This window comes from Glycine soja, chromosome 9 (assembly GCF_004193775.1).
Source record: "Glycine soja cultivar W05 chromosome 9, ASM419377v2, whole genome shotgun sequence".
In the NCBI taxonomy this organism is placed as follows: domain Eukaryota; kingdom Viridiplantae; phylum Streptophyta; class Magnoliopsida; order Fabales; family Fabaceae; genus Glycine; species Glycine soja.
This window is the reverse complement of record NC_041010.1, coordinates 37160925-37185164: the sequence shown is the minus strand read 5'-3', so window position 1 is coordinate 37185164 and position 24240 is coordinate 37160925. Positions and strand designations below refer to the sequence as shown.

Genomic DNA, 24240 nt, shown 5'->3' with positions numbered 1-24240 from the left:
ATTGACAATAATGGTCATTCAAGTTAACTGTCCACTTTTGTCTGCCACGTTGCATTATAGGATTGAAGGTCTCCTCTACTTCAAACCTTGTAGAGTGGATATCATAGACGTGGACGATGTGCGAACAAGCTTGTTCTTAATTTTTTCAAAGTTCTTTAACAACCTTAGAACAATAAACTTGTCCTTCATTTAATTGTCTTTGGGCTTGCCGACCTCGATCAACAAAGTACTTTCGACACCTACTATATGTTGATTTCACTAACGCTGTTATGGGTATGTTGCGACAATCCTTCAATACCTTATTTACACATTCTGAAAGGTTGGTTGTCATGTGGCCATATCTACGTCCTTCTGTATCATAAGCCATGGTCCATTTTTCCTTTGAAATGTGATCAATCCATGTTGCTATGGCTGGACTCAGTTGATGAAATTTTTCTAAATTTTGATCAAATATATGCTTGCAAGGAGTGTAACCTGCATAAAATTAGTTAGCAACAACAATTTTAAGTATATATGAAACTTAAATTAACATGGCCACGATAAATTAAATCTTACCCAATTTCTTCGACATTTCTTTTTGTTTGGCATTGTTGAATTTGTGATTGAAATTGTTTGCTATATGTCAGACGTAGTAAACATGATAACCGTGGGGAGGTTGCCAACCAAGTGTTTCGTTAGCAACAACAGACTTTATACTGGCGTGACGATCAGATATGAGGCAAATACTATTTTTATCTGTCACGTGTTCACGCAAGTGTGTCAAAAACCATGACCACGCTGTTAACGTTTCACCTTCGACCACGGTGAATGCTAGAGGAAGAACACCACCATTTCCATCTTGAGATGTGGCCATTAACAGGGTCCCACGGTATTTCCTGTATAAATGTGTGTCGTCAACTTGTATGATTGGCTTACAATACTTAAAAGCCTTTTTACATTGACCAAAAGTTCAAAACAATCTGTGAAACTGACGGTGCTCGTGACTCACCCTATTCCCAACAATAAAATCGTCATGTAGTATTTGAAAATAGGATCCAGGAGAATGATTTTGCATGTGTTTTAGCCATGACAAAAGTTTCGCATATGACTCTTCCCAATAGCCATATTCAATTGCAATCACTTTTTGTTTCGTCATCCATGCTTTTTTGTATGAAACCTTATAGGCAAATTCATTGTTTATCCTTTCTTGAATCAAAGAAACTTTTATTGATAGATCTTCTCTAATCATGCCTATTAATAAAATAAATAAATTTAAATAACAAATAACATAAAGTAGAATAATATGAACATAAAAAACATACCTACTACACAAGTGACAATTAAATCTGAATCAAGCTTCTCGTAATCTTGTGACATACTCATATTCATACATGTGTGTGGTCCACCCCATTGTATCACTTTCCATGAATCATTTCTTTTAGATAAAATTGCCCTCATATAAAAAGGGAAAGGACAGTATGCACTTTTATTCAGGCAACAAACAATATACTTGTTCAATTTGTTTTCAACAACTTTAAAACATTGATGTACCTTCATAACATATTGTTTCAGTACATTTTTTACCACATCTTTACTATCAAAATCCATGCCAACATATAATTCTTGCCCAACATTAAAACTCGATGGCATCTCCAAACCGCAAATGTCCTCCTCATCAGGATGACTCCAGTTGATATTGTTATAATGCAAAGCATCATTCCAAAATGGATTTTGAATTCCTTCTACACCTAATAGTTAAAAAAATAAAATTCAGGTCAATATCACAATCATACTTATTTACCATTAAATACAATTGTCATAAAATGATAAATGTATTCACCTATTTTTTTATTCAATAAATTATACCTTATGTTGGGTGAACCATTCTTACTGGTTGAATCATGTCGGTTACTTCATCGTCTGTATCAGATATACGGTCAACACTATCATCTTCGTTTAAAGACTCTTCAATGTATGAGTTAGACACAAGATAATCATCATCATCATCTTCTTCATCACCATGTAAATTGCTTACGTTTCTTGGCGGTTCCGACTCATTATTAGATAAATTATTTTTACATGATGTAACAGAATTTGCATAATGAAACATAGAACCACCAGCCACATCCTTTTCTACGTACAATTCCAAAACTGACATTTGTTCTTGTTGTTGAAAACTTTCGATCATAGATTCAACATCTTCGTCATCACAAATTTGCAACGCAACATATTTTCCTGAAACTAAAAATCTACAACTGATAGCAGAAATAATTTTATTATTTTCTAACTTTACCTTATCTCCAAATTTTTTTTCAAAACATTGAAACTAATTCCACGTTTAATCTGAATCTCTTTTTTACTGCCTTCAAAGATTACACCATCATTCTCTTCATATACCCTTCCATTGAAATACAAGACTGTTATAACTGAATTCATCATATACCTACAAAAACAATATTATAAATAATCAATCATAATAATAATAAATTCAAAATAAAAAAATCTAATAACAAAAAAATACTACACTAAAACTTCATATTAAAACTTTATTTTAACAAAAAATTAATTACTTCAATTAAATATGATGCCAGAAACTTAAAAAACTTAAACGCTTTCAAAGTAGAAATTTTAAAGGCAGAACAAAGCATCAAGAAAGTTGCTATTATAAATAATCAATCATAATAATAATAAATTCAAAATAAAAAAAATCTAATAGCAAAAAAATACTACACTGAAACTTCATATTAAAACTTTATTTTAACAAAAAATTAATTACTTCAAATAAATATGATGCCAGAAACTTAAAAAACTTAAACTTTTTCAAAGTAGAAATTTTAAAGGCAGAACAAAGCATCAAGAAAGTTGCTATTATAAATAATCAATCATAATAATGATAAATTCAAAATAAAAAAAAATCTAATAACAAAAAAATACTACACTGAAACTTCATATTACAACTTTATTCTAACAAAAAATTAATTTCTTCAAATAAATAAATATGATGCCAGAAACTTAAAAAACTTGAACGCTTTCAAAGTAAAAATTTTAAAGGCAGAATAAAGCATCAAGAAAGTTACTATTATAAGTAATTAATCTTAACAATAATACCTTCAAAATAAACAAATCTAATTACAAAAAATAAACTTCAGATTGGCTCAAAATAATTACTTCAAAATAAAAATGATGCAAGAGAAATTATTGATTGAGAAACTTTGAAAACACTTGCTTAGAAATTTTAAAGGGTGAAAAACAAAGCATCAAGATGAAGACGGAGCTGCTATTTAAAGGCTCAGAAACTTTTAAGACACCTATTTCGCCACTGGTAGTGGCAAAATATGCATGCCTGTTTCACCAGCCCTGGTTGCGAAACCAGCCTGCTCTGAACCCTAGCCCTATGCACCTAGTGCCCCTCTGCACCTAAATCGCCAGTCAAACTGGCGAAAAGCACTGTCCCCCCTAAGTCGCCAGCTCCAGTGGCGAAAACCACTGGCTATTTCACCAATGGCAGTGGCGGAAGCCACGTGTCCGTCCCAGGGTGGTATCGCCAGCTCCAGTGGCGAAATGCTTCATGCATGGTTGGATTCTACGTAAAAAAGAGACCCCCTTTGGTATTAGTTTCAAAAGGGACTTATATCGAAAAATAGTTTGTAAAACTAACCCCATTAGGTCAATTTGTCTCAATGCTTTGTCAGCTGCTGGTTTGGTTTTGGTTCTAAACCTGTCATGTCTCGAGCCTTGAAACCATTAATATGGTGTTACAATACGAACTATTAGTCCAGTTTGAGGACAGACCTTCAATGCTTTCCCTAGTGTACAAAGTACAAACCTTGGCATATGTTAGACACAACTTGTATTCAAATTTACTGTATGTTTTCATTTTAATAAATTTCATCTTTTACCTTAAAAAAAAGTGATTCATCCACTATTCAAATTTCTTGTTAATTTTTTGCATATTTTTGTTTATTCATTTTTCAGTGAAAATCCATTGTGTTTTCATTTTATTAATTGTATATATTTCTTTTTTTTTAACTTACAATTTATTATTGAAATTTGGTTGGTATTTTTTTTTAAGATTCTCTATTTTAATCATTTAAGTTTTTGTGAATTATGATATTTATCTAAGCTTTTTTAATATTATTTTTCTTCTTCTTCAATCATGCAAAATGGAACTACGTCCACATTTTTTTTAAATGAAAATAAAATGAGAAAAAACAAAACTATTGTATGGTTGAGATTTTTATAGACTGGATTTCCATTTTTAAAAATATTTTAATCTTTCTATAAAAAAAGTTAAAATCATTTTGTTGCATGTTAATAAAATTTGTATTTAACCCATAATTTATATTTATGAGAATACATTATTATTTGATTGATAAAACATCATAAACATGAACAAAATAACACAAAAAGAAAAAAAAAAAAAAAAGAAAACCACCTACATAAATTTTTTAAAAGAATTAACCAATTCTTATAACTAATCTTGTTTTTGAAATATAAAAATCATAAAATTGAAATTTAAAAGGAAATAAAAAAACATTCTTAAAAGAAAGAAAAATAAACATTTTAAAAAACAGAATAAATAAATATACAGTTGAATAGAAAATTAGCCCATTGAAAATCGATTTAGGAGAAACCAATTTTTCACCCTGAGCAGTGATTTATATTAGTTAGATAAATAATCTTCAACTTTATTATTTGTGTATTTTTAATTTTATTTGTATTTATGGGGGGTAAAAATGTTGTTGTTTTCTTTCTCCCCTAAAGTATCTCTGACGATGTTAACAAATGGAACTAACGGGTCATTCATGCTGTTTTGATTGAATGTGATTTGTGAGAGGCAACGGCGTATAGTTTCGGGTAAGCAGATAGCCATTGTTGGGCTAATGACGCCAGTTTCTGGTCATTTGCGGCAAATGACTTCTACTATTTTGTGTTAAATTAATAATACATTCCTTGCTATTGAAGAGTCAAATTTCCTGTATGACTTGTTGATTGTTGACTTGATCTATCTACCATTATTTTTGGGCATTTGAACTTTGAAGGTTTAGATATAAAATATGTTGTGTTTCTAATCAAATTGAATGGAATATTCATCCACTAGCTATATTCCATTGGATTACCCATTAAAAATGACGGCTGCTCCTCTGCTGTTCCCATTTTAAGCTTCTTTAAGAAATGTATTACAGTATTTGAGAATAATTTTAAATCTTCTAATTAAGACATTAATTAAATATATTAACTTTTGTATTTGATACTTTATTTATAAAATATTAAAGAGTATTAATTTGACTCTTGACTATGACATAATCACTTTATGCAGAGTTTGATATTTTGATCAGCAAACAGATTCCATATATGCATAAAAAGTTTACTTGAATCATAATTTGTGAGTCTTTTAACCAAGCTAGCTGCAGTCCAATTCTGGTATAAAACAACCCATTTGAACTCATGCGTAACACCGCATTAATTTGAGTGTTTCTGCTACTGAGGTTATTTAATTGCTGTAGTTTCATTTGGCCTGATCCATGGATAATATAATTCGAATGTAGTTCCTAGGAAAAAGTATTGTGAATCATTACACAACTGTGAGGTGCAAAACCCAATGATGGTTGGTAACATGGCTATTGGTAGTGAGCATTATATAAGAATTTAGACCATGACTACAACTGAAATCATTTTCTCAATACTGGGAACAGGTCAAGGTATGCTGTTAATTTTGATTCAATCGATATAATCTCTGCTTCTGTAAAACTAAAACAAAACAAAAATCTAAAGGGTAGAAGGGAAGAAAAGGCTAACAAAAGAGGGGGAAAAGATAACATTATTGTAACAAAATAAAAGCATTAAACACCCAACAAAACTGTAAACAAATTAGAAATATAACCCCAGACAATAGAACCAAAAACTACTTTTATTGAATACCCGTTTGTTCCTATGTTTTATACTTGCGTTAACCTTAAAAATCATGTCAAAATTATTGAAATACGCAGAAGCAGCAAATGCAAATCTTAGCTTCTTTGTGTTGACGTGACGAGAAATCAAACACACACTTAACCTTTGTGAGTAGCTTCAATTGGCTTGAGCATTCCTCTTCCACTCCTCAATTTGTCTCTTAATAGTAACCTCACAGCTCCCACCAACACCAGCAGCCTTCAAAGCTGCCTCCTTCAATTCTCCAGCTTTGACCCTCAGAGATTCATTGCTCATCATCTCTTTGATTCTCTTAGCAATCTCATCTCCTTTCACCACATCTTGTGTTCCCCACCCCCACTCCTCAGGCCAAATCCCCATACCACTCATCCTAATAACCTCTGCGCTCATCTTCTGATCACTATGTTGAGGCCATGACAGACAAGGCACTCCTTTCCACACAGTTTCTGTCACTGAATTCCACCCTCCATGACTCAGAAACCCCCCAACTGAAGGGTGCCCCAGAATCTCAACCTGATCCACAAACTCCTTCACAACCACACCCTTTTCCTTCACCTTACTCGACAACTCACAGCCCAACACTTCCTCCAAACCCTCCTCATCTTCCTTGTCAACCCTCTTCAACTTCACCACCCACAAAAAACCATACCCACATTCTATCAACCCCAAAGCCATGTCCTTTATCTGCTCCCTCCTCGTCTCAGTCCTGTTCCCCAAACTCACATACACCACCGACCCTTTACTTTGTTCATCAAGCCACTTCACTATTGAACTCATGCAACCCTTTTGACCTTCTTCATCTCCCTTCTCATACTCACACGCCATTAAGGGTCCAACACCATACACTGGTGGCAACCCTTCAAGCACTTTCCCTCCATTGAGTGCTGCTAGTGCCTCTCCTTCTAGCTCCTCAAACGAGTTGATGAAAACCCCATTATTGAGCTTGGTGACATTGGCACTGTCCTCCAACATGATTCTCTGAAAGAGATTGCTGCTAGCTTGAAGGATCGCAGGAGGGACCGAGGATCTTGGAATTGGTGATGTGAAGCCAGGGATTTTAACACCATCATCACCGATGAACGAGGAAGGGGTTTGACCAGGATTTGAAGCTGAAAGAACAGAAACGCGTGCAAAGAAAGAAAACATTCTAGCTGATGAGGTGAAGTAAAGGTAAGAGGGACAAGAGAGTTTTTCAATAACGGAAAGAAGAGGGGTGATTAAGGTGATGTCGTAGATGAAAGCAGAGAGAGGTGTTGAGAGTAAAGAGAGGATTGGAGGTAGAAGGTGAAGAGAACGACGAATGGTTTCGAACTGAAGGAAAAAAGGGTCTATGGTGTCAACTGTGGTTGGATCCACAGAAACGAGGTTTAAGTCAAGTTGGGTTACTTGGTGGGGGAATGAAGAACAGAAGCGAGAGATGAGGTTTGACTCAGCGAGAGAGACAGTGGGTTTTGGAGTGATGAGTGTTACTTTGCAACCGTAGCGGATGAAGGTTGCTGCTAATCTGAGAAATGGGTTGAGGTGACCCATTCCAGCACTTGGGAGGAAAGCAACATGAACAACACCTTCAGAACTGGACATTGTTATGGTATGTTGGATCTCAGAAGAGAGTAAATTTTATCTGTCGTGAAATCTACTAAGAAAGAAATAAAAAAAAACTTTTGATTCTGATGGTAATGAAAACAGGGGAGGATGTATTTGTATCCTTGTTGCGTTAGGGTTGGGGGTTGACTACTTTTAATATGATGACTTCTTTTTGGAGTTTAATTACTTCAATAGTAGAAAAATTCTATTTGAGTAGTATTATTTATTACTTTTATTTATAATTTTATTTTGAAGATAATGATACTATTTTTAGATAAATATTTTATTTTTCTATAGTGTTTTCTGTGAAGATATTACTTTTTTTTTCTTTTTAAACAAAGTATTTTTTTAAGTCTAATGTAAACAAAGTATTAATTATTTCGTAAACAAAGTACTGAGTACTTTTTTCTGTCTTCTTTCATAAATTTTCTTTTAATAATCTATTATTATTATTTTAAAGATTATAAATGTCTTTCATTTAAGAATTAAAATTGTTTGTTAACTTCTGACTCGACAAATCAATTAAATAGTCACTTTTGTCTCTAAATGTGTAATTTGTTGATAAATGCGTGTTCCTGAAAGATGAAAGTATAAAATTTAGTACTCGAAAGCGTAGAAAGTGCGAAAAATATATCTGTTAATTTTCACCCGTCACCGTTAATAAAATAGTCTACATGACACATAGAGACAAATTTGTCACGGAAATAATTGTCAATGTGGTCATCTCTAATTGTTACAATTGCAACAAAATTTTAGAAGAGTGGTAAGTGTCTATTTCTATTATATAATTTTTAAGTTTCATCAACGGTTGAGACATGCATAAAATATTATCAATGAAAGTGAATTTTTATTACTTTGGTGAATTCTTATTACTTTTTTTCAAGTACAAAAAAAATCAATTTTTTAGTTGTTAACTCTTGCATAAATTCTATCAACACAAAAAAAAATTATGTAAAACGATAAGAAAATTATTGTTTCCATTTAATCAAACATTGTTTATTTAATTGTTTTTTAATAAATTTTTCATAATAAAATATGAATTTCTATTAGTATATGCAATGTCATCAAATTATAAATGATGATAAAAGTTTATTGATTTTTAAATTAATTCTTTTTAAATCATACATGATTATTTTTTATTGACTGATCTTTTAAAAAATCATAACCTAAAAAAATCATTCCAAAGGAAGTGAGTGTTTTTTACAAATTAAAAATGTCATTGCAATTGTAATTTTCCCTAAAAATTATTCATGGATCTAATTTAACTATAATATTTTATAATAAATATTTTTATACTTGAACCTTTCATCAAGCATGTGAGTATAAAAAAATTATTTACAAGTTTATAAAACGATATTCTTTTTTCTTTTAGACTCGATTTAATTTACAAGTTTTTAAAAAAAAAATTGTTGCAATCATTATAATTTTTTTCAAATTATAATAATTAGTCACAATCTAGCTACTATTAAGTTTGGATATATTTGTTATACTTTTTACACTTTCAAGGACTAAATTTTGTATTTTCATATTTCAGGAACGCATTTGTCAACGGCGAGTGGGAAGACGAGAAGTGAAAAAAATATTATTTGACAAATTTACCCTTATGCTGACAATTAGAGATGGTCACGATGACAATCATTTGAGTGACAAATTTGTCACTTTGTACCATGTAAGCTATTTTATTAATGATGACGGATGGAAATTAATGATCAGATATATTTGTCGCACTTTTTATACTTTAGGAGACTAAATTTTGTATTTTCATCTTTCAAAGACGCATTTGTCAACAAATTACATCTTTAGAGACAAAAAATGACTATTTACCCCTTCTTTTTAGATGTGTAGCTCCACCATATATTTGCCTATATTGGATTTTTCTTCCAATCTCCCTCTTGGTGTCACCTCTTTCAATCTCCCTCTTAGCATCTAAGTTTCTTCTTCTCGCCGTTGTCACCACCTTCCTTCTCCACTGCTGTCGCACTCACTCCTCTCCTTCCACTGGGGTAGATTTTTAAAATCACCCAGTTCTTTGGCTACCAGTGCGTGTCGGACAACGAATGCTTGACGGTGGCGTCGTTTTACATGGAAGGTCCAACCCTCTGCTAGTACCAGTGGATGTCACAAAATGGAATATTAACTTCGTAGCCGGCCATGTTACAGATCCTCGAATTCAACTTTACGCCATCCTTCTACGACAATCCTCACAAGGCTTTGTTCAAGCTCCAGCAGAAGGGAACCGTCAATGATTATCTCTCGGAGTTCGAGCGTTTTGCAAATTGGACGGTGGGTCTCGCTCACCCCTTTCTCCTAAACTGTTTCATCTCAGGACTCACCCCCGAACTTCGCCGTGAGGTCTAGGCGCTACAACCGTTATCGTTGCCACAAGCCATTGTGCTCTCTAAGTTGCAGGAAGATAAACTCCAGGACCACCAGCGTCCTAGTTGTTTCTCGTCGCCTTCTCCTTTGGCCACTCCTCTTCCTGCATTTACAAAAATTTCCCCGCCATTGCAATCGCTTCCCAAATTACTGGTGAAATGACTCTCGACCGAAGAATTGGCTAATCATAGAGACATAGGCCTTTGTTACCACTGCGACGATAAGTGGGTGGCTGACCACCATTGCAAACCTCGCATACATCTCTTCATCGTTGACGACAACTTGGAGCTCTCGCTATCTTCCCCAGTGCCAAACATTGTGACCAGCTTGCCTAAACCATTGGCCGCCGACCCTCTTCAACTGAGCCTCAACGCAATGTCAAGCATGCCTGGCCCAACAACTTTTTGCATTTATGGGACCCTAAACCATCACCAAGTTATGATACTAGTGAATGGTGGGAGAACCCATAATTTCATGTAAGCTAGGGTCGCGCAATTCCTCATTGTGACACCCTCTACCCCTCAAAATACAAATAATAATTCAAGAAATGTGACATCTCTACCCCTCACATATATACTAATAAGGAAAAAAAATCAAATATTAATTAAAAGTATTTTTAAAACATTTTTTTTACAAGTCTTTCAAAGGGGAAAAAGGCTCACATTCATTTTCTTCTACATCATATTCAAACTTGTCCAAATAAATAATAAAGTATTCTCGACTCAAACAAAGTCGTCTAAGCTTCATATAATTAATATAGAACCTATATCCTAATGTCACATCCTATCAAAGCGTTCTATTCCCGTGTCTTCTAGCATGAGGTTCTTCATAGTCATCCACCTATTCATCTGCTCCCCCGAACACAAGTTCAAGATCATCACAGGATCCAAACACAACAACACACAAGGAGTGAGTTATCATATTCCTAGCTAATAAAGAAACAAGACAATTAAATATACATATTATATAAGTGAGATACCACTTGCTTAAACATAGCTCACGTAAATTCACCACTTCGTCATTCAAAATTCACTTTTCAATCATCAATCACATTACACAAGAATCCCACACTTCGATCAAGATATAATAACACATCAATTAGCAAGCATATGCAACAGTTATGCTAAGACTCAATCTTATATGCAATGTGGTACCATGTCAGTGAAAAACAACCCTGGGGCGCTTAGGAGTACATAACAAGACACACCACACGATGGGTTTGTCAGGTCACTCTCACTAAGTAAGATCATAGGGAGACCAGTCAGGGTCACGATGTTTGCGAGAATGCTCCAACCATATGAGATCAGCATAGGCTTAAAGGAGCACTCAAACCCGGTGACCCCCAAGGCCTACACACCGAAGAGTCCGTCAGAGCCTCTCCCTCCTGATTCAGGTCCAACCCCTAAAATAATTTTTTGCATGCAGACACTGCTCATGAATTATACAATACCCATGACCTTACACTCGTGTTTTAAACACGTTCAACACAATTGCGCTACGATTTAACACTGGTTCCTAAATAGGAAACCTACATTTTCTCTTTAACACTGCGCATCAACGCTTTTCTCAATATAACACTAGTCAGGTTATTGTACAATTCATAGCTTACAACACAAGTAATTTCACATCAAGTGTTAACTACACACTTATCCACAACTAAAACTCATTCACAATTTCACATCTCATAGTATCACAATCCGTCATCACATGTTTTCACGTATCTCACAAATTAACACATGTTCAACTTTACACTTATACTCAATCTCAATAACAATATTATAACCTCAAAGCAACATGTTATTCCACAATTCATCACATACTCACAATTTGAATCATCATTTCATATCCTCAATATAACAATTTATACAAAAGACTATCATAACATGAGAACTAAAACCCCTCAAATAATTTTACACACTTATATCAAAATCATAGGTCGAAATATATAAATATCAAGAGCACAATTTATCAAACAATTTTCATTAGGACATCAATATTTTATTTATAATCATAAAGGAAAAATTGCAATTTAATAAACATCCCAAAATAAAACTCCAATTTAATCCTCTAAGGATCTCTACACATGTTCTCACTAACCCTCAATTGTGAATAACTCATCCCTTACCTCTAAGCGGACTCACGTGTCTTCCGACAGCGATAGCAGCATCTCTAGCGGATTCCTCCAGTTTCTCCTCCGACTGCTCCGATAGAGTTCTCAAACGTCAGAGAAACGTAAAGGGATTGAAGCCTCCATTTGGACTATCTGCATGCGATTCCTTTTTCTCTCTCCACGAAAATCATCTCGCAAATCCCAACGGTCAAAGCATGCGCAATTAAATTTCTAACAAAATAGCCAAATTTCACAACAATCCAACGGTTAAAGAAACCGGGATCGTAGTTTTACCAAGACAGCTCTGGGTTTCTACGGGAAAGAAAAAGGTTACAATGCGAAGGGTATCTATCTCAGTTCAGACATGATATCAAAATTCCCAACGGTGAAAATGCTCGTAATTGGGTTGCGAACGTGGTGCTCAAATTTCACGACGATCCAACGGTGAATGAGTCCGAGATCGTTGTTTTTCTGAGATAGGTTTGGTGGGCTGCGGGAAAAAAGAAAGGGTGTTGAGAGGAGAAGGAAAAAAACGAAAATGAGGGAAAGAAGAGACAGCGTCCGTGTGAAAACTGACCTAACACTATTTATAGCTAGGTTTACTCTATTTATTTATTTATTTATTATTTTATAAAAATAAACTCTATTTTATTCTCTATCAAACAAATAAATAAAATACCCTTTTTATTTTCTCTCAAATCATTATTTTAATTAATAATTATATCTCCTTATTTATTTATTTATAGAATCTCATCATTTTTCTAAAACTCTATTTATTTGTAAATAAAAAATATTTTTTTTAAATTAGCTTACGAAAAATGGGATGTTACACTCATTCTTCCCACCACCGCCATTAACCCCCTTCCGGTCATGGTTGGTGATGGCGGTACTCTCCTCTGCCACTGCATTTGCCTGCAAACCCCACTCACTATCCAGGGTCACCTATTTAGGCCAGATCTCTTCGTACTGGGCCTCAGCGGGGCAGACATTATGCTAGGAGTCCAATGGTTACAAGGATTGGGCCCTATACTTACTGATTACACCACCCTCACCATGACATCCAATCTCTCTCTTAGCATCTAAGTTTCTTCTTCTCGCCGCTGTCACCACCTTCCTTCTCCACTGCTGCCGCACTCACTCCTCTCCCTCGACGCCACCCATAACAATGACGACAAGGCCTCGAGATTGAACAACCTTTGCCTGTTCTCAACCACCACTGACAACAACTTTCGCAACGATGGAGTTCTTCCCTCAACCACCTCTATCTGGTCATTCCTTTCCTTCTTTTTCCCTCACCCAACTACCACCGATAACGATGCCACCACACACATCTCACCGACAACAACTTCCACCATCGCACACCTACTCCACCGTCATTTATACTACCACAAGATTGACACTCTGGTAGTGGTTGTCCAAATTCGCACCATCAATCTCTCTCTATCATAGACTCACAATTGTTTCCCCTAATAGTTCAACCAATAACTCATCTTTACAAATCAAGAATCCATACATGAACAGATCTGCGAAAGAAAAAAAACCCACACACGTACAGTGGTTGGAGGAGGGCGACAAAAGTTAATCCAGATCTGCGAGTTGTTGTTGAGGACATAAAAGTCATGGTAGAACTAGACGACGACGGTAAAAAGAAGGAGAAAGATCGAACAAGGGATCTCTTTTCTTCTTTAAAAAAAAAATCTGGTGTAGATAGGTCTATGATAGTCCAACACTTATCCCGAGAAACACAAACTTTCTACGCTACAATTTTTTTCCATCATGGAAAACTTAATTGGCTCTCCCACAATAGACTACTTTTGTGAAGATGTCCTTAAATATTGATAAGAAGTTTAGGACCCCTCTGAGTAGTAGAGTTGATATGTCGGTTATCAAGTGAGAGTGTCTTATCGAAGGTAAAGTCAATTAAATTATAGGTTTAATTGCAAAAATAGTTCTCCTATTTATCTCAACTCACTAATTCGATCTTCTATAATTTAATTCACCAATCAAGTTTCTCAATTTTTTTAATCTGACTATTTGAGTCCCAAATCCCAAAATTGGACATTAAGGGTTAATGAATAATGTTGACTGATATGTGTCATAATTTCATTGGACGTTGATGTCATGTGTCATAATTTTATTATGACACGTAACAATCAGCATTACCCATTAATGGTCAACATCCAATTTCACATTTGGGGACTCAAATAGCTCGATTGAAAACAAAAAAACTCAATTGGTTAATTAAATTATAGGGAAACCAATTTAGTGAGTTGGGATAAATAGAAGGACCATTTTTTCAATTAAGCCTAAACTATCGTATTCACCCTGCTCCGCACATATATATCTTATATATTAAATTTATTTTATATTTTACTTGAGAACATTAAATTATTATTTATTTTTACGTAGAAATTTATAAATTTGTTGACAAGTTCTTTTAAAATTGACTTTAAATTGTGAATGATATTTTGTATTATTTTGTGGTTCAATTAATAATTTAGATATATATAAGAAATAAAATACAATATTTTGTTGATCATAATCAATATATATTAAAATTGTCCACCAGCTTGCCAAGTGTCAATTTCTGGACAATGCAATATTATTTTTATTTGTTATTGTATTTTTTCTCATTTTTGATTGTTAAAAAACCATGCAAAGAACGGGTCTCACAAGAAACATCAGAGTATTCTATTGTTAAGTTTTCTTTTTATCCTTAATTAATTAAGATATCTATCAGTGATATGCATATATACATTTCTCTTCCATGAAAATAAGTGCACTTATTAAGCTATCAACAAAACAATGTCTATCAATGCCTTGTCTAGGCATGGCCTGTCCTTGAATGCTCCTAGAGCCTTTGAGTGGGTGCCCTCCTTCATCTCTGTTCATTAACCGCTGATTATTCAACAACCAATTTCTCTAGTGGTTTCTAAGTTTTTGGTTGTTTTGGAGCTCGATCCCTTTTGTTCTCCGAAAAAAATAATTATGAATGTTATATAAGACACACCAATAAATAATATTCTTTTAGGATTGTTCATTTATGGTAAAAAAAAAGAATGAAAATGAAGAAAAATAAACAGTAAAATAAAATAAGATTCACAATTTTACACTTATTTTAATTTAAAACTTTCATTTCAATTTTTTTATTTATTTTACTTTAGCGAAGATACTCTTACTATCTTTACTATTGTATATATTTATGATTTTCTCTTCTCATCTTTACTTTTACTATATTAATGTTTCAAAAAAATTATTTATCTTTTGTGTATATATTAGAGTTTATATAATGGTTAGGGGTGGGAATAGGTCAGGTCAGATTTTGAAAGGCATGAGTCTAGCCTACGATGAATTTTTGAGGCCTGAGTTTGGCCTATAGCCTATCAAAGACTTTTATTTTGGCTCAGTCTGACCTTTTTAAAAGTCTAGTCTGGCCTGATAGCCTTTTTAAAAGTCTTATTCACATTAAATCTTTAGTATTTCTTTGCTCTGGAGTAGGAACATAATAGGAAAGTTAATGGAAAAGGAAACGCTAACAAGAATAAGAAAGCCAATAAAAATAATGAGTAATATAAAGGGGCACATGACTTACACCTAAATTGTAATTAAAGTCTTAATTGATTATAGGAATGGAAGTTATGAAGCACTAATGTATAATCAAAGTTTGCTTGTTTCAAAAAAAAAAAAAAATTGTACCCAAAAAATAATATAAGTATAAATTGGTACCCAAAAAATAATATAAGTATATATATATATATATATATATATATATATATATAGGCCGGCCTATCAGGCTTTTTAACAAGCCTAAGACTGGTCTATTTAATTTAATAAGCTTTTAAAGAAGTCTGAACCTAACTTTTTAATTAAATAAACCAGTTCAAATCAGACTTTATGTAGGGCAGGTCGTAGGCCTCTGTAGGCCGACCTGACCTATTCCCACTCCTAATAATGATTTTTAAGTTTTATAATCACTCCTATTATTTGTGGCTGTCTAGAAATTAAAGTAGAAACCATGTTTTAATATCTTATGGCTCTCAACCATGTTACTATTATTTATGGTTGTCTAGAAACCATGTTATTTATTGAAGGATAGCAACCATGTGGCAAATTTCCCCCTTTGGGGTACTTTTCAAAACAATTTCCTGAAATAGGGTTGTTTTGAAAGTATTTCTTGGGGCTCTTTTGAACGTAAAATGCATGGGGGCATAAAGCAAATCGCCAGTGGAACTGGCGAGTTTGCTGTGCCGTGAAGGAATCGCCACTGGGAATGGCGATTTGGCCATGCATGGGGAACCGCCAATCAAACTGGCGAGTTCCAACAGACTTTGCAGGCGAGGTGCAGCTTTTGCAGGTGAGGTTCCTACATATGTGTGCCTTGTGCAGAATTTTTATTTTACAACTTTTTTGAGTTATGAATTAGTGAATAACCCGCCATGCATACAAGAATCTCGCGGGAAAGATAAAGTATATCATGTAATTTAAACTCTCATACTTAAATATTTTTATAATGTTGTACAAAATATTCGAAAGTTAAAAATAAATGGTGTTACGTAATTACCATAAGCCAGGACAGTAAAATATTTATTTATTTAATTTTAAAACTAAGATTAAAAGCTTCAAATTATTAAAAAGTATACAATTTCAAGTGGAATTTATCTTTCAATTATTTAAATGAAATTTTACTCATTAAAAAATTTCATGATTTTGTTTAAAACTTTTTCCAAACAATAATAAATTCAATTCATTTAATTTTTGTGAAATTTTATTACTTTTAAATTTAGATCATATAAAACTATTTTACATTGTATCATCATTAAATTATTTTTTATGTTAAAAAATAGTTATTAATTTTTTATCATTATTAAATATATTCTCTCTCACTTTGTATCTCTCTCTTTATATATAAAGTTTTCTTGTGAACCTAGGAGATAAGGAGAGAAAAAAAAAAAGCTTTTTACTGAATAAAAAATGACAAAAATAATTGTCTAATAATAGACACATGATAAATAATAAGAAGGAAATGAAAAAGGGAAATAACATTAATCAATTAAGAGAATAAATGAACATATACGAGGTATTTTTCATAGAAAGATTAAAAAAATATAACAAGCACTCTTAAAAAAAATACAACTCGCCAGTATCACTGGCGAGTCCTCTCTCTCATAGCAAAACGCCAGCCATGCTGGCGAGTTACCTCTGCACTGCTGCCTTCCTGCTTCGCTGCGTCCCTGCACCCTAACGCCTAGTTGTTGGAACTCGTCAGTTTGACTGGCGGTTCCCCATGCATGGCCAAATCGTCATTCCCAGTGGCGATTCCTTCACGGCACAGCAAACTCGCCAGTTTCAGTGACGGTTTGCTTTATGCCCCCATACATTTTATGTCCAAAAGAGCCTCATGTAGGAAATACTTTCAAAACAACCCCATTCCGAAAAATTGTTTTGAAAAGTACCCCAAAGGGGAGAATTTGCCGCAACCATGTTGTAAATATATTTTAGTATCACGGTCCCTAAAAAATAATATCTTAATACCACAAGTTGCTGGTACGGTGTTTGTTTAGTGAGAGTGTGAGACATTTTGAATTGGCGGGTATTATTATATTCATTGTTAGTATACTTAGTTTGAATGCGTCGGGATTTGGACTACCTGTCCAGGAATCTAGCAAAACAACAGTGTTATCGCACGAATCACGTTAGTATGCACAATTAAAAGATACTAATTTACTAATAAGTTATTCATTTAAGCAGTATTGGACTTAATCACCAGCTTGTGGATGAAAAATATGATTAAAAAAATACTAACCCTACACTACAACTTATTTTCAGAGAGCTAGCACGTGTTTTGAATTTGACATCCCCATAATTAATTTTCAAATAAATGAAATGTACAGAAATATTTCTCCAGAGGTTTAACGTTACCAATTGTTTTTTTTAGAGGAACGTTACCCGTTGTTGTTGTATACGAAAAGAAACAACTCCATGTGATTGAGACCTAAAAGGAAATGTAAATAGAAAAGAATTCTAATTTATAATATATGTCTTACAAATAATAAGAATATTCTGCAGTCACCCTCGAAGCAGCTATTCTCAAACTTACCCAGCACCCAATGTCCCTCAGTGAATCCGTCCACAACATGACCCAGAAATTCGATGAACTCCTCCTTCGCTTACCACTCTCCCCGATTCAACCGCAACCCACTTCTGCTCCTGCCCTCACCTCCTCTGTTCCTGCAACACAGCATCGTATGAAACTTGACATACCCAGGTTCGATGGCACTGATCCTTGCGGGTGGGTGTTCAAAATCAACCAATACTTTCAATACCACGCTACCCCGGAACATGAACGTCTTACCATTGTTGGCCTTCCCCCGTATCATGGTCACACCGTTATTCTCGTCGTTGTGGATCGATTTTCCAAAGGGATCCATTTGGGCATGTTGCCCACAGCCCACACAGCCCATTCTGTAGCTCGTCTGTTCATGGATATCGTCGGAAAGATTCACGGTATGCCCCGGAGCTTGGTATCGGACCGTGACCCTCTTTTCGTAAGCCGTTTTTGGCAGGAATTGTTCCGGCTTAGCGGTACTCAGCTCCGCATGAGCTCTGCCTACCATCCACAGAGTGATGGTTGAACAGAGTTATTGAGCAGTGCCTCCGTTCGTTCGTACATCGCCGGCCGAACTCATGGGATAAATTTCTCCTCTGGGTTGAATGGTCGCACAACACGTCGTGGAACGCGGCCACTGGGTCCACGCCATATGAAGTCACCTTTGGCCGGAAACCCTTCAACTTTCCGGAATACATTACTGGTTCATCCAAAGTGGACGCGGTGGAAGAGATGCTGACCAATCGTGAGGAGACTTTCCTATCCATTCGAAAGAAACTCCTTAAGGCACAAGCTCAGATGAAGCATTATGCGGATACCAAGCGGAGGAACGTGGAATATCACCCGAGAGATTGGGTCATGCTCAAATTGCGACCACACCGTCAATCTTCAGCTAAACACTCGCAGGCAAGTTATCTAAACAGTATTATGGGCCGTTTCAGATATTGCAACGTGTTGGACAGGTCGCGTATAAGCTGCAGTTACCTGAGGGTGCTAAAATTCACCCGATATTCCACGGCTCTGTTTTGAAACCTTTTAAAGGTTCACCGGAGACGATGGAACCAGTGGCCCTGCCTTCTCGCTTTGATCAGAATCAACCACTCATTGCACCCTTAACGATTCTAGACTATCGCCAGCGTACGGATAAGAAGTGGAAAGTTTTGGTTCAGTGGGAGGGCTTATCTCCCGACGAGACGACATGGGAGGAACTAGACCAGCTTTGCCGTGATTACCACCTTGAGGACAAGGTGTTTCTGCAAGGGCCATGGAATGATATGAATAGTGGAAGAGAGGTGCAGGAAGTAACTCAGGGTCTAGACAGCAATGAGGGGGTGCAAGGAGGAAAACCAAAGAGAACTATTCACAGACCTGCATACCTGAGAGATTATGCGTGACCAAGCTGAGCTGGAATAGAGAATCTGCTGAGATTGTTGTCGAGCCTCAGGGCAGCAATACCATTTCCGTTATGCTTGTAATCTTCTCCTTCAACAGAATCACAATTCTGTTAGGAATATAGCTATATATATGGTCATTGTAATAACAGCAGATATAGAAGCAATATACAACTTTACCTTCTCTGTTCTCTGTGTTCCTTTCTTAGGAGGTTCTGGGCCTCGAACCCAGCTCGCGTCTAACAAATACCAATGTTTGAAAAGAAAACTTAGCTTGTTAAGCAACACCTATGTGAATTATATGGAATTATAACATTATTGTATATTGGTTCGAAAGACACTTTTAATTTTAATCATCTAGTATTATTGTATTCAATTATAACCATATACTATACTGTAGTTGAACTTTTTTTCAGAGGATAGTATAGTTGAACTTAAAAACTGATGAACTTGGGTGTACGTGTTTTTTAATTCTTAACTCTGCTTGCTTTGATCAATTATTTCTCGAGCTGACTTGTTAGAATGCTTCGGAAAACTCATGCCATTCAATTTTAAAGTATTCTTAGTGATGCAGCATTTCTATATTTTGATTATGTTCTACCTCTAAACTTAAATATAAGCTAAGTTAATTAATTTTTATGCTAGTGAAAAAAACTAGTCAATATTATTTAATTTTACTATTTATATTTAAGAAATAAACTTTTTTTCTAAAGTGTCTTTCACTGGAACATAATACTTTATCCAATCCTATTATAAGGTCTAATTAACTTTTTTTTACAAATAAGGTTTAATTTACTAATTCATCAATATAAAAAATTGATTAATTTAATTGATATCATTAAATTAATTTGTTCTACGTTAAAAAAAATCCAAAAATATCATGACACTCACATATGTGCCTAATTAGTTGTCACCTGCACATTTAAATATTTAATGTGTCAATTAAGTCTTTTTAACAACATTAGAATTTTGAGTAAATTACATGTGTATTTTTTTAAAAAATTATACTCAACACTCCTTTTTTTTGTACCTTACAAAATCCCTTAATTGTTTAATTCACATTACACAAGACTCCCCTCCCTCAAAAATATCATTTAATAATTTAACATAAAGTAGACACACGATACATCCCAATATTTTTTTCCAACTTGTACCTGACATTCCTCCTTTTTTGCACCCTACAAAAATGTCCTTAATTATTTATCTCACATTACACTCAAACCCTCTCTCTCATAAACATTGTTTTATAATTTAACAAAAAGTAGACACATGCGGTCACATAACTTTTAATGAATATTTATGTCTAAAATACCCTCATCTTCTTTCTCTTAACTTCATAAAAAACATGACAATATTTTCAACCTAAAAATATTTTTGTTAATATAGAGCAATAAAAGAAGAGAAAGAATAAAGGGAAGAGAGAAAAGATACAAAGTTTTAACGTGGTTCAGCAACAATGTATGTGTCTACCTCTACAACTACACTAGGAGAACTTTTATTTCTTGTGCGCATAAAAACTTGCAAGGTGTCTCTATATATAACACTAATTAATGAGACACAAGTTTTTACAAACCAAGAGATGTGGGACTAAGACTACAAAACTCTAACAATCTAAGCGATGTGGGACTAAGACCACAAAACTCTAACAATTTTAACACTCTTCCTTCTGGTTTTTTTTCTCTAATGGATGTGAACTCAACTTTTTGTTGGACGTGAACCCACCTTGTTGGTACACATGTGCTAACACCCTTCATTCTTCTTCTTTTTTTTAGTTCAATTTTTTTAGTACCTGTTGGGTCATTTGCTTGCTACGTTTTTGTTGGACGTGTTCCCAACAATACTATTGATTGAATATGATCCTTTACTTTACATTTTAGTGCTTTACTCCTGCATTTGTTAAAAGAAAAATTATTATTGCCTTAAGAAATATTCATTCACATGGGCAATTTAGTTTGCTCACATATTTCAATTGATTTTAATTAACAACGTAAACAAAAGGGTGGTAAAAGTAATGTAAAAAAAGGAATGAGTATATGATGCAATTTGAGAACAACACAAGAGGTGCATCACTACCAATTCTTCGACTACCAGTGCGTGTCGGACAATGAACGTTTGACGGTGGCGTCCTTTTACATGGAAGGTCCAGTCCTCTAGCGGTACCAATAGATGTCACAAAATGGAATATTAACTTTATAGCTGGCCATGTTACAAACCCTCGAATCCAACTTTACATCATCCTTCTACAATGACCCCCATAGGGTTTTATTCAAGCTCCAATAGAAGGGCTTTACTAAGACTATTAATCTATATCTTATCTATATTAGTATGGATGTACATTGTTTTACCACAATTGTTAATATGAGTCATAGCTAAGTCGATCTAATTGGTAAAAAATTGGTTTGTTTGGATTGCATGTCAAATATAAACCTGACTCACTTAGCTCTTGATTTATCAGATTAAATTTAGGATGAGCCAAATTGACTAACAAGTTAGGAGTTTATATATTCTTTTTAAAATATTCAACTTATTGTACTAACTCTCTAAGTGATTATAGATATAGAATTTGAATGTGAATGGCTTCTAAATCATTAAAATATATAAATCATGAGACAAAATGTAATAAACTTATTGGATTATCATTTTTGTGATCTCAATTTTTTTTTATTTTTTATATTCTTTTACTTAATTATATATTTTATTTGTTTAAGGTACACATAGTACCCAACTCCATGTTCCAGAGGATTTCCTTTCTAGCTTGCCAACCTATATGGAAGGAATTGATGCATGACAACCTTCATTGATTTATAGTGTTTTAAGGTTAAGTTTGAGCGTGTGCTCTAATTAATCAAGATATTTTCATTTTTTTATTATATTTTCATGTAACAAGAACTTTGGTGTATCGTGTAGCACTAGCACCGTGCTACATACACCTAATTGGTTAAGAGTGAATGAATAAATGATAAAACGGATCGTCTCTCCTCATGACCACTCTTTATTGTAAACAGTCCATTAATATTCATATTTCTTTCTATTTTTTCTTTTTATCATATCATATTGCATATCATACTTATATTTATCTCTTTTCTATCTCAATATCTCTCCAAGTGTTAAAGAATATGCGGTGTCCATTAATCATTTTTCAAAAAAAACAAGGGACAAATATGATACTTATTATATTTTCCTCGTTTCTTCATTCTTATTAGTTATTATATTAATTTTTTGGTGTACTCATTCTTATTATATTATACTTATATTATCTTTAGAACATATGAAACGCAGAAACTCAATCAAGACACAAATGGTATAAGCAAAAGAACCAAATTTCATTTCTCTTATTTTTTAGTAAGAAAAAAGATTTGCAAATCTTAAAACAGAGTGACGAGAACTCTCTGTTCTGTGCTATGTAAACCAAGAAATGAAAGATTCCAATGATTCTTAATTTCTCACAGCCAAACCCAAAAAAGAAAGAAAGAAAAAAAGTTGCATTTTGCATTCTTCTCACACCCAAACCCAAAAACAGAGTTGCATTTTGCATTCCAATGACCCCGTATCTACGTACACTAGGCACAAACACCAACCACCAAAACCAACCTACACAATGCTAAAAGGTAGTTTCTTCTCTTTCCCAAAGGTGGAGACTCGCTCTAACCTCACATAGTAAGGCTCAATGTTATCCCCCACAGCCATGACTTTGGTTCCATCAGCATCTTCAAAAGTCCCCACAGGAGCACAAAGCACACCAGGCACACTATGGCAGAACTTGAAGCTAAGATCTCATAACTCATAAGCATGATCCCCTTCAAGCCTCTCAATCTTGAACTTGCTAGTGATATCATTAGGGTCACCACTAGTGCTCACAAACCAGAACCCTGACCCCACCTTGCTGAGCCTCCACACTGTTGGCTGGTTGCACAGTGTCACCACAGGGAAATCAATGGTGAGATCAGTGAGAGTTGGAACATGGTCAATTTCCCCTGTTATAATAGCTCTGTGTTTCACTACTGATCAATATCTTGTTTTTAATAACCAAAAAAGTTTACATGTAAGGCACACCATTGCTACTGATTTATATTTATATCTATATTCTATATATCTTTTTTTCTTAAAAAAGCAATCTCAAGGAATTTCATTAATAAGCAAATGATCAATACAACGGGGATACGATAAAAGACTAGGAGACCAGAATAAGATGGAGCTGCTTTTGATAAGGCACGAGCAACCCCATATTTGAGTTAATTAAGTACATAGTATTTAGGAAAATTCCCCCAACTTCTTTTATTTGAGTTAATTAAGTTTTTCTGTTTTTGAAATTAGGAAAATTGATTTTGACGTTCAATTTTTTTTATTTAAAGCTCTAAAATCATAATTTTCTATCTGAATATTTGAGGGTTTATGGTAAATTTGCGATATGAAAGGATTTAAAACTTACAAATTTAGTAAAAATTGAAAAAAAAAATTGATTTTAACTTAAATAAGAAGAAGATATCAGGGTTTGAAGAAAGAAATTTAACATTCTTTTACTTTAACTGAAATTTGATGTTTTAATTCGTGAATTTTTAGTGGAAGAAAATTTAAGATATTACATAATTGATACAATTCAAGTTTTTCCCTGCTTGAATGCTGTATAAGACATTAATTTCAATTGAAGATGGATCTATTTTCTCCCCATGTGACAAAATGTAGTACTTAATCTTAAAGCTACTATATTTAGTTAAGCTCTTGGATGTTTTGTTTATTATAGACTATATTTTCTTGATAAAATT

The 24240-nt window shown here is 34.1% G+C and overlaps 1 protein-coding gene and 1 pseudogene across 1 annotated transcript; both read right to left on the bottom strand.

Annotated features, from left to right (window-relative positions):
• Nucleotides 1–5749: 5749 nt before the first annotated feature.
• Nucleotides 5750–7613, bottom strand: LOC114368684 (UDP-glycosyltransferase 708D1). Its single transcript, XM_028325911.1, has one exon. It carries the CDS (start codon nt 7489–7491, stop codon nt 6049–6051), a length of 1443 nt encoding a protein of 480 aa, XP_028181712.1. The 5' UTR covers nt 7492–7613; the 3' UTR covers nt 5750–6048.
• A 15249-nt stretch (nt 7614–22862) lies between these two features.
• LOC114368445 lies at nt 22863–23533 on the bottom strand (annotated as a pseudogene).
• Between the last annotated feature and the right edge of the window lie 707 nt (nt 23534–24240).